At 47.1% G+C, this 12,053-nt stretch overlaps 1 protein-coding gene across 3 annotated transcripts in view; it reads left to right on the plus strand.

Moving 5' to 3' along the window:
- FYB2 (FYN binding protein 2) overlaps positions 1-12,053 on the plus strand; it is a 70,698-nt gene that overhangs the window by 14,927 nt on the left and 43,718 nt on the right. The window contains exon 1 of one of the 3 annotated variants that reach the window (XM_054038045.1): positions 1,334-1,444. The exons of the other annotated variants lie outside the window; for them this stretch is intronic. Coding sequence (XP_053894020.1) covers positions 1,436-1,444 — 9 coding nt within the window. The 5' untranslated portion in view covers positions 1,334-1,435. Of the gene's footprint in view, positions 1-1,333; positions 1,445-12,053 lie in introns of those variants that run through there. 3 annotated transcript variants of the gene reach the window in all.

Genomic DNA, 12,053 nt, shown 5'->3' on the forward strand with positions numbered 1-12,053 from the left:
ACTGCAGCTCCTCCTGTTGGAGGTGCAGGCTTTCAGCTCTTCTGAAATCCAGCCCTCCAGAAATTCTCCTCACTGCTATGACCCATCATTACACAGCTCATCCATGGGGCAAGGATGGAGAGGAGAGATCTCCTGGGGGAGAACCCCATATAGAATATGATGCCTCAGAAAATAGCATAAGGCTTTCTTGTACAATACAAGTTTTTGGCAAAGGCGACAACAATGATTTACAGAACACTGCTGAGGTTCAGAATTAAATGCAATAAGAAGGTATAGTGCTTTCCTCCGGCACCACTCTGCCTGTTTGTAGTGATATAACCCGAGGCCTTCAGCAAATGCAGTAACAGTATTTAGGTTGTTAGCTCCACAGGGCAGGGGTTTACAGGTTCTTAAACAGAGCAGAGCACGTTGCTGGCTTTTTTTCAAATTGTTAGCCCTAGCAGCAAGAAGATAGGTAACTGTGCTGCACTGTGGCAAGCCAGCCTATGTCTGAAAATGGATCCACCTTGGAGTATGGACACCTATTGAGACTTAGTTTGTCCTGTCACTTACCCTGCCCCCAACTCTCTACTGCTCACTTGTAGACCTTCCCACCCCTGCCCCCATTCTCCAATCAGGGTACTACTCCAGAACCCTCTTACCTCTCAATCTTGTCCTTCCCTTCCCATACACCAACTGAAACCTTCCACCTAACCCCTGAACTCCACTCCGGATCATTCCCAACCCATCTCTTCCTTCTGCCTCCTGCACACCTATTACTAACCTTGCCCCCACTCACACACAAGCTCTTTGCACCTGGAACCTCACTCATACACCACTGATAACTCCTGCCCCCAGACAATCCACATGCCTGTGTCCTTCCCTTCCCACCTGCCTTCAACCCCCTCCCTCTAGTCTCTGCCTTGCCCTCACATAAGCTTTCTCAATTTGGCAGACAAAAGGTTGCATAGTGAATGACTCTACTGCAGAGCTCAGGTTGCACAGCTGTAGTGCTGATTCTTGGGCTGCTTCTTGCCACTTCAGAATCTGAGGCTGTGGAAGGTCCTGAGGTGCCATAGACAGCTATACAATTTACACTGCCCCAGGCATGACCCTGTGCTGCCATGCCCTGATGACAATATCCTAGAAGTTCTGAACAGGGTGGTCCATCTGAGTGAGGCAGGGCTGTCTCCAGGTGAAGATATTCTGCACTCCACCCCTCTGAGAGACTGGACAGGGAGGAGCCAGGGCTGAGTGCTGCAAGACTGGTGCTCAGGTGTACTGTGCATGCCCCACCTCCCCTGGGCTTTTACTCCTACAGCGCTCTGCAGTGTAATTACTAACAGCTGCTGGGGCGAGAGGACGTGAATCTCTGTAAACGCTGGCTGGAGACAGTGAAAGTAAAATATGCTACAAAGCTGAGCTCTTCGGATGGGTGTTGGACAGCTGAGAAGACATGGAAGTAGTAAGTGTTGCTGCCTTTTGGCTTTGCAATGCTAGGGCTAATGGATATTCCCCTGTCTCGTGACATGTTTGCTGTTCGACTTTCTTGCTTTGCTTTGTAGTTTCAGGCGATTGCCTTAGTGAATAGGCAACAGGTGTGGAAATAACTGACTTCTGAGCATTGCCTGAGGAGAACATCCCAGACAGCCTGTCTGCTCTCTGTTTTTTCTGGTTAGCTGGGGTCTCTTGTCCTGCTCCTAGGGTGGAAAAAAATGTCACTTAAGGGGTTGGGGAAGAAACTTCAGCTGGGGGTGTTGTGTTCTCCATTAACTCTTCCTGTTTCTCCTAGCTCTGCTATTAGCCTGTACTGAGCTCCTCCTCTCCATTTCCTCCTAAGCACGGGTGGATTTGCGGGAAAAATCTAGGGAGCTAATTAACACCCTGAGCACATTTTATTGTGAAATAGAGCAGTCCGGGAAGTATGTGGCAAGCCTTCAGCTAGCTGTGTTGAGTGTGACATGCAGGGTCAGAGTGCAGTTGGGATTCAACGTTCAACAAGACAAGTGCCTTTGATCCATTTTCTGTTCAGACTTCACCAACCAATAACTTTCACAGAGGGGGGTTGCAGTTCTTCCTTTCAAATCTGTCATGTGCTGTCTGAGTGGGGTTATGCTTTCTTATACCAAAATATTAAATTGCCAGTTATTCTACATGCGTATAGACTAGTCCTAGCCAGACACTATTACCAGCACCAAAACCCCCAGCTGTTCCTCTTTCTAAGACAGATCCTCTGGTTTGCTTTATTCATTTATTTTATTGGGAGATATTTATATTGGACTAGCAATTTATTTGCAAGGGGGACGTCAGTTTAACTTTAATCTCCCTTCTCCAACCCCTCCATAAACTAACTGTCCCCTGGCTGTAAAACATCAGTAGCTTTCAAGCCTGAGAATGACTGTCTCCTTTTTTTTTTTTTTTTTTTTTAAGTTGTTAAGCATATTATGACTACAGCAGGGCAAATAATTAACTGATTACTTGCTGCAAGTTTCTGGCAATCTTTTAAATATAGTAACTTAGTGAATTCTCTTTCATTGCTTGACTGTCTCTAATTTATAGCTAGCTGCCTCTGACCACAGCCTTGAGGCCTTTGATTTGCTCTCAGAGGGCTGACACGGAGACTTGGTATATAGGGACTGCTAGCTTGCATTGAGAAATGTGTGATGGGTTGGATCACAGAAACCCCCTTGGAAGCTGCTACCTAATGTACCAAGACTACTTCTATTCCTGTTTTCCCTGCCAGCTCAGGACTCCAGCACCCTGTCTTGCTGAGCCAGACACTCCCATCTGCTCCAACACAGACCCAGGGTCTGAATAACTTGTTCCAAAGCTGCAAGTTTACCTGAAAACAGCTTACAGAAGCGTGCTTGTCTTTAGCACTCAGATGCCCAACTCTAGGGTTACCATATTTTGAGCCTCCAAAAGGAGGACACTCCATGGGGCCCTGCCCCAACTCCACCCCTTCCCCAAAGTCTCCGCCCCCTCCCCTGCTTCCCGCGAACATTTGATTCGCGGGAAGCCTGAAGCAGGTAAGGGAGGTGTGGGGGGAGGAGGCGCGGCCCAGTCTGGCCCCCCACGGCGTCTCCAGCCTAGGTCGGCTCGGGCCCTGGGGTGCCGGCCCCGGGCCCGGCCCCCAGCCGAGCACCCCTGGCCCGCCCAGCACTGCCGGTCCCTGGCCTGGCCCCCGGGGCCCCGGCTGAGCACCCCTGGCCCGCCCAGCACTGCCGGTCCCCGGCCCAGCCCCCCCCGGCCCCGCACCGCCGGCCCGGCCCCCGGGGCTCCGGCTGAGCACCCCTGGCCCGCCCAGCACTGCCGGTCCCCGGCCCAGCCCCCCCCGGCCCCGCACCGCCGGCCCGGCCCCCGGCACCGCATGTCCCGATTTTCCCGGACAGGTCCGGCTTTTGGGGATTTCCCCCCCGGACGGGGATTTGGAGCCCAAAAAGCCGGACATGTCCGGGAAAATCCGGACGTATGGTAACCCTCCCCAACTCCCAATGGGGTCTAAACCCAGATAAATCCGTTTTACCCTGCATAAAGCTTATGTAGGGCAAACTCATAAATTGTTCACCCTCTATAATACTGATAGAGAGATATGCACAGCTGTTTGCTCCCCCAGGTATTAATACATACTCTGAGTAAATTACTAAATAAAAAGTGGTTTTATTAAATACAGACAGTAGGATTTAAGTGGTTCTAAGTGGTAACAGACAGAACAAAGTCACCAACTAAAATAAAATAAAATGCGCAAATCTATGTCTAATCAAACTAAATACAGATAAGTTCCTCACCAGTTCCAGAATGCTCCCTTTTACAGGCTAATCTCCAGCAATCACTCACACTCCCTGTAGCTACTGTCCTTTGTTCTCTCCCTTCAAGTATCCGGGGGGGGGGGATGGGGGTGGAGAGGCTCCTTCCTTAGCCATCTGAAGACCAAATGGAGGGGTCTCCCAAGGGTTTAAATAGACTCTCTCTTGTGGGTGGAGACCCCGCTCCTCCCTCCTATGCAAAGTCCAGCTCCAAGATGGAGTTCTGGAGTCACCTGGGCAAGTCACATGTCCCTGCATGACTCAGTCTTTACAGGCCGAAGCCATTGTCCACATGGTATCTTGCATGTCTCCAGGAAGACTTCTTATGTGGATTGGAGCATTCCAAGATTCATTGTTCCCCAAGTGTTTCCTGATCGGGTACTTAACGTGGCGAATTCCTTCCTAAAGAAGCTGACCAAATGCCTCACAAAGCTTACTTAGAAACCAAGCAAGCATACAGCCCATATTCTTAATCTCAAGTAGAAAATTATATATATGGATGTAAGCAGAGTCAGGATGAGCTCTACCCTGACATCTGGTGGTGAATTATGGCGAGTGTGGAAAAGAACTCCAGGGGCTGATCTTGTTTGCATAGGCACACCCACTCGCCTGGCAGGAAACAACAGCAACTCAAAGTGGTTACTTTGGCTGGTGTGGGATCCCCAGTTTCTCTGTTATTGGGGCAGGAAGAATAAAGTTTTGTTACCCTGATTCTGTGAATCAAGGCCAGTGGAACTGGTGTATGACAGAAGGACTGAGTGAGTCATTCACCATTACCTAAGTAGCATTTGCTTGTCAAGGGGCATGGGTTACAAAACCCAGTGAATTGAGAGAGGATGGGGGACAGGTATTTGTACCTGATGGTGTGGCCCCCTCCCCGAGGGGGTTAAAACACCAATTGCACTACCTCCTCTCTCCACTGTTGAATGTCAGAGCTAACTTTGATTCCCTTAGGAGTCTAGTTACAGACTGCTGAGCTGAGTTCACTTTGGGCCAATAGTGCACCAGCACTGGGGCTCCCCTACTACTAGCTGAAATCACTAAGAGCTGAAATCACAAAAGAGCTAAAGCTATTTAAGAGCTGAGATCACTGAGGCTGTGTTAACTAGTGGGGGAGCCTGAAGCTATATTGCTAAGCTAACTTAGCTTAGCAGGGGTGAGCGGAGCGGAGCGGCTCACAGGTCGGTGAGCGGAGCGGCTGGAGGAGCAGCTAGCAGAGCAGAGCCTTGTGGGAGCGGCCCAAGGGACGGCTGGAGCGGAGCGAAGCGGAGCGGCTGGAGGAGCAGCTAGCAGAGCAGAGCCTTGTGGGAGCGGCCCAAGGGACGGCTGGAGCGGCGCGGCTCACAGGTCGGTGAGCAGAGCGGCGCAGCTCACAGGTCGGTGAGCAGAGCGGCGCAGCTCACAGGTCGGTGAGCGGAGCGGAGCGGCTCACAGGTCGGTGAGCGGAGCGGAGCAGCTGCCAGAGCAGTTTGTGGGACTGTGGGTGGAGTGGAGCAGTTCGTGGTGAAGGCTGCAGTGGAACCCCACGGAGAAGCAGCCGGTTGGCCTCGGATCACGTAAGGTGCCCCTTAACACCCTGCTCACCCCCCCCCTTTGAACTCTGGGGCTGCACTGATCATGGACAGAGACTTTGGGGGGTTGTCGGACTTTTGGGACTTTTGTGATTCTTGGGTTGCTGGACCCAAGAGACTTTGGGATTGGTGGACTTTTGGGACCTTGGTGATTCTTGGGTCGCTGCTTTCAAGAACCAACGGGAGAGGACACGGCCCAATTTGCTGGGGTGGGTCTTCGCTCATGGTTTGGTCTAAAAACTCTAGTTGTGGTGTTTTTCCATTTAATGCTGATGTTGTTTACCTCATGTTATTAAACACTTTCTGTTACACTCAGACTCCGTGCTTGCGAGAGGGGAAGTATTGCCTCTTAGAGGTGCCCAGGGGGTGGTATGTAATTGTCCCAGGTCACTGGGTGGGGGCTCGAGCCGGTTTTGCATTGTGTTATTGAAACGGAACCCCTAGATACAGAACCCGGCCCTTGTTGCTGCCAACTTAGATGGGCAGAAGGGTTACATGTACAAATAGGATGAATAGATGTAGTAGACCATAACCTTTACGGAGATATATTACATGGCACAGGCAGCACAAAACATATTCCAGTTATGTCATACATACATTTATAAGCACTCCCTCCCCCATAAAGCCTTATGGGGTACGCTGTCACAAAATGTACTTACAGATTGAGGTGCTGCTTTGTTTTTAAGGCTGCACCATGCTTAGCACTGAGGTCAGCCACATGGTCCATCTGAGTTTAACTGACTGTTCTCACACAGGCTGAATCTGTGCAAAGGGTTTGCATTGAGTGTTGGACCGACTCAGATCAGTCAGGTTTGAAGTTATCCTGATTCTGACAGGAGGATGTTTACACAGCTAAAAGGCCTGTGAATCCTACCAGGACACCTCAATTCTACTCCTTTCTCCACCCAACATTCCCTGGAAGTCCAGTACCCTTTACCCTGTTTGGTCACTTGGTTCTCCTGGAGACCCATCTCGTATCTTTTGGAGACAGGCCTGTACCACTCCTGCAAAATCTCCTGTGGCTCTTGGAAGCCCTAGGAAAAGACCTATCCCCACCCAGAACAGGCAACTGAGAAGAAAAATACATCCTCTACCCCTGCAGCAGTTTTTATATTGGCAAGTGGCAGATGGGGGGAGGGGGGGGCTTTACTTCTAAGCTCCTCTGATGCCTGGAATTGAAGCTCCCTAACTCTGTGAATGCTTGATTCCCAGGGAGCCCTGACACTACTGTTACATGCCATTTAAATTAATACATGGGCTAAAGGTGTTACCATAACCAGTTAAGGAGCAACATTAAACAGTTTAAAAGAAGGTTCTGGTTTGGTGTACAGTGACCTCAATCTGCTTAGTACCATGGCAAACACCATTAAAAATCTTTTTAATCCGGGGTCGGTAACCTTCGGCCCACAGCCCATCAGGGTAATCTGCTGATGGCCGTGAGGCGTTTTGTTTACGTTGACCATCGGCAGGCACAGCCCCCACGCAGCTCCCAGTGGCTGCGGTTCACTGTTCTCGGCCAACGGGAGCTGTGGGAAGTGGCCCGGGCTTCAGGGATGTGCTGGCCACTGCTTCCCGCAGCTCCCATTGACTGGGAATGGTGAAACGTGGCCACTAGGCGCTGCGGGGGGCCGTGCCTGTGGACGGTCAACGTAAAGAAAATGTCTCGCGGGCCACCAGCGTATTAGGCCGATGGGCCGCGTGCCGAAGGTTGCCGACCCCTGCTTTAACCTTTTATTAAAGATGAAGAAAAGAAGGAAAAACAGTGAAAGCATTTGAAATGAAGATCTTACGTAAGGCTTTCATTTTAACAACATCTCTTGTTCCCTTGCCCTTACACTGGAGAGTTTTTATTTTTAGAAGGAAAGTCGCCTTTGTTTGACGGTCTCTTTGGTGTGAAAGACTGTAATCAGGGCCGGCTCCAGCATTTCTGCCGCCCCAAGCAAAAAAAAAAAAAAAAAAAAGCCACAATCGTGACCGGCAGCGGCAATTGGAGGGGGAAAAAAAAAAAGCTGCGATTGGTGGCGGCAGTTTGGTGGCAGGTCCTTCGCTCCGAGAGGGAGCTGCCCCTGAATTGCCGCACGTGCTGCCCCTCTCCCTTGGCCGCCCCAAGCACCTGCTTGTTCAGCTGGTGCCTGGAGCCGGCCCTGACTGTAATAACTGTCCTCATGAGGAAAAGAGAATTTGGTTGAGATGGGCTGGAGATGCTGCTGTTGCTGTTTAAGTCTAATCCTGTATCCTAGAGGACAAAAAAAAAAGACACATACGAGAGGGGAGAGAAAAGAATAGCCAAGGTAGAAAACACAGCTTGCAACCTCGCTGCTGGTGAAACACAGGCCCAGCACGTGGCCTTATCGGTCACACTGAGACCCAACTTATAGCAGGATTGGGCTGCTTAGGGCATTGCTGTTGCCTCATTCTGGTCACAAGCTTACAATAGTGTTGCAAAAAATACTGTGTTGTCAGGCTAAGCCAGACTTGTATTAAGCAGAAGGAAAGAGAGAAAAGAGAAGAAATAAGGTGAGGCAGGAAAAGGACACGGCGGGGGGGTGGGGGGGAGAATGATACCCCACCACTTGAGATGTGAAACTGTATGTCAAATGACTTCCTCTCTGGCCCAATTTGGTCAGGACATCTCAAGATTAGGGTGAGAAGGCTTGGAGTTCTGGGGGAGGGTAGGCGTGGCAACAGCCATAATGGTGAAGCTCACTCCAGTAGCCAAGTTTCTCCCTGACAAAGTCTTTCCTTAAGGACCCCCAAAAGGGAGTGATGGGCGGAATATCCTGTCATTGTTTTGTCCACTAATCAGGTCTAGTTTCCAACACATCAGTTCTGGTTCACCATTTCTAGTTCCACGCTCTTCTTATTTACCCAGCATGATCTTAATGCAGTCCTTGAGTTCTATCAGCGGGCCTCTTCGTTTGGACTGATTCATTCTTTCTGTCTGCCTTCTGCAACTCTTTCTACCAGCGTTTGTTGTGTTATAGATTATTGTGACATCTTATGAAATTACACTCGCTTTTTACAATTGAACTCACAATTAGAGGAAATTTGTTATCACAATAGTACTATGCTAATTTTTACAGGTTACTTTCTGCCTGTGGTGTTTTCCTTTCCTACCACATTGTGTGTGCTTTGGTTGCTATCTTAGGGTGTGCTTCAGGCTATTTCCTATTTCTCCTCCAGAAATTCATGGGGATTTGGGGAAGCAGTGACCCTACATTGGGAAGAACCTCGAGAGACCTGGTAGGTTGGTAGGAGTGGAGGGTCACCATGGATTTCATTGTGAAACTGACCTCTCTAGGATTTGCCTACTTAGCATGTGCTTGAGATGGGCCTTTTTTTTTTTTTTCTTTTTTTTTTTTTTTTTAAAAGAGCCTCCCTTCTCTTTATCTCCACTATTAAGTGTGGGCTTCTACAATGTCCTCATTCAGACTTGGTCTTGTTTCCATAATAGGCACCCTACTGCATGGAATCTGTTAGATCTGTTCAAGTGTTATAATTTTTCATAAATAGGCATAATCTCAGTGAATATGGTATCATGAATGATTTACCCAGCTCCAGTACATATGGTAGTGCCAAGTGTGCCTTTCTTAGGTCTGTGTTTCATGTGCATACAAAGTGTAGAAAACGCCAACCATCTGAATCTGACAATGTGAATGTGTTTCCTTTTCAAGATGTGTGGGAGGGAGGGAGGGAGAATTGGAGAGTTCCCTAGCCTAAAGTACTATGGCTGCAGTTAGCATAGACATATTATAAAGCTTTAACAACATCTGCACTTAAAAATCACTCTTCATTCCTAGATCCCTTGTTTGCAAAGGGGAAAAATAGCGGCACAGACATTTAAAGAAGCCAGGGTGAAACTAGAGAACCTGTCAATTAATTAAGCAAAGTGAATTATAGTTGCCATTTCAAGGCAAGAGAAATAACCTGAGGGGAAAGAGGGATTTGTATTCACATCCTTTTTAATTAAGGCAAGGGTGGGGAGTGGGAGGACACAGAACAGAAGACAGAACTGTTAACTCTTGCCATCCCATTTTGCCATTAGTTAACAAACAGATGTGGGTTTAATGAACACTGTACCAAAGAAGACAAGTCTTGTCTAACATGCTGATTGCAGTTATAAGCACCAAACTACTTGTTCCCTCGTGTTCAGTTGCGTGTGTCTCTTGTATTTCCCAGTTTCTCATTGATACCATTAAACACCTGAAATGCATTTAAGGAGCTATAAACAGTGTTAAGTCCTTCAGGTGTAGCTTCAGTATACACAGCTGCTTTGTGCCTCTGCAATGGAAACAATGGCACCTTATTTTGTCCCATTATCTGTTTGATGTAGTCATGGCTCTCTGTGGTGACTTGGATAGAGGGTGAATCAGTTTTCTTTCTGGAAATCTCCATTCCCTTTAAACTCCGTAATAGACTAGCCAAGCTTCTTATAGTGCGTCACATCGCTGGTCCCAAATATGAAATATAATAGAAGCAATTCACTCTCCTTCACGGGGTAGGTTCTTTACATCATACACTGTCATGTGAAAGTAATAACATTACTGAAAGGGGTTATTCAAGAGAAATTGTCAGTGTTTAATAACTGCAATTAAATAAAATTGAGTAAAACCTCAGTATGCTATTCATCTGTTCTGCCTTAACGTTACGGGTCTAAGCACATCTTCCCCACTCCCCCACCCTGAAGAAGGCAGTTCTGTCGTAAATTATTTTTTTCCAATTTCCTCATTAGACAGGTTCTCGTGAAGTATCACAATTCTTTGCATTGAACTAAATAGTTAACCAGGCGCACCTAATGTAATCATGGCAGATAACAAGTTTTATAGAGCAGTCCAAGGACTTGAGTAGCTCATAAATTTGATCTCCGGCTCTCTTTAGTTTTGCTCAGGACTGAATTCAAAAAGTGTATTGCAGATAAATATCACAGATGCCTTATTTTTCATCATGGGTCAGCAAAATGCCTGGGACAAAATGGGACAAACCTATAAAGTTCACTAAACTTTGCCCACACCTTTTTAAAATTAAATTTAACAAGTTTAAAAAAATGCTAATCTTTCAGGCAAATGTAGAAAAATGACTTTTACTGATAATATATTCTCCTGTCTGGATAACTTGTCTTTCCTACCCCATGTTATGTGTTTATCTGGCACGCTGAATGAATAGTGGTGATTATAAATCTGAGGATCAAGGAATGTGTTGGAAATTTGATACAAGTTCCATACTGCACTGACATGAGATAAAAGAATGAGTGAATTACCACTTATTCTAAGATGATACAATTTGGCCTCAAAGTATTATTCATGTACGAAGTTCCACTGAAGTCAATAGAACCAGTCATGTGTGAGAGATGCAAGATTTGTTTAACAATACAGGGGACCTTGATGGATAGGATTGTTCTTGTAATTCCTTTTCTGAGAAGGCGACACTAGAAAGCTAGTCTGTGGGTGGACAGGGTATTAGGTGCTCTGGGCAGCAGCAGGCACACATGACTGTGTTTCATGTCCTTAAATAAAATAGTTTAATGTCAGTTAGCTTGTATCATTTCCAGCACTTACAACAAAGGGGCCGGGGGAGAGGTATTGAAACAATTTAGCACTTGAAAAATACTAGCTTATGAGTTTTGGAACTAGTTATGAGTCACTCTTCATTTCAGTTGATCTGCCCCAAAATCAATGGATCTATGACCAATCTACACCAATTTACAGCTGAGGAGACACCCTTATTGTTTCCCTCCCTCATTAGTAATGACTCCTAAACCCTTGTCTCTCACCTAGGCCCTGATCCTGTGTGGTTTGAGTGTCTTCTGAAGCCATTGTCTTTAATGGAATATTGGTGTGTTCAGTGCCTTGCAGGATCGTAATGAGTGTAACCAAGCAACTATTTTCCAACCTGTGCCTATGCAGGTCACTATCCAGTTTACCTATAGCCGTGTCGATCCCAGGATACGAGAGACAAGGTGGGTGAAGTAATATCTTTTACTGGACCAATTTCTGTTGGTGAGAGAAAAACACACACTTTCCAGCCACACAGAGCTCTTCCCTGGGTCTAGGAAAGGTACTACCAGCATCACAGCAAAATGCAAACTGGAACAGAGCGTTTAGAATAAGTAGTTAGCACATATTGTAAGGGACTATTGGAGGTAGAGTGGCCCGTTAACACCTCTGCAAAAAAAGCAGGTTAGTGGGTTACAGATTGGATTTGTGGCATATTACAGCAGTATTTCTATTCAGTCCATGATTTTTAGTGTTTAGCAGAGTAATGAATTTAAGCTTCCCGGCTCGTCTTTTGAAAGTGTTGTGCAGGTTTCCTTTGAGGGTGAGGATTGATAGGTCAGATCGCTTTGCAGAAAGTAGAATAGGAGTACTTGTGGCACCTTGGAGACTAACAAATTTATTAGAGCATAAGCTTTCGTGGACTATAGCCCACTTCTTCGGATGCAGAAAGTGTTAATCCACAGGTGATAGGGTGGTCTTTCCTGTGTGAGCTCATTTAAGAGTAGTGATTGTCTCATTTCACCCACATAGTTGGTGGAGTATTAAGTTTAGGTAGGGCACTGGATAAGGTACATCCCATGTTGTGATAAGCATGTGTAGGATCCATGGATCTTGAAAGGTGTTGATCATTGTAGCAGTGGAAATGTATTGTTCCAGCAGGTTCTGGTGCCACTTGGAGTTGCTGTGTTGTGGGGAACTTGCCA

This window comes from Malaclemys terrapin, chromosome 8 (genome assembly GCF_027887155.1).
Source record: "Malaclemys terrapin pileata isolate rMalTer1 chromosome 8, rMalTer1.hap1, whole genome shotgun sequence".
NCBI classification, from domain to species: Eukaryota; Metazoa; Chordata; order Testudines; family Emydidae; genus Malaclemys; species Malaclemys terrapin.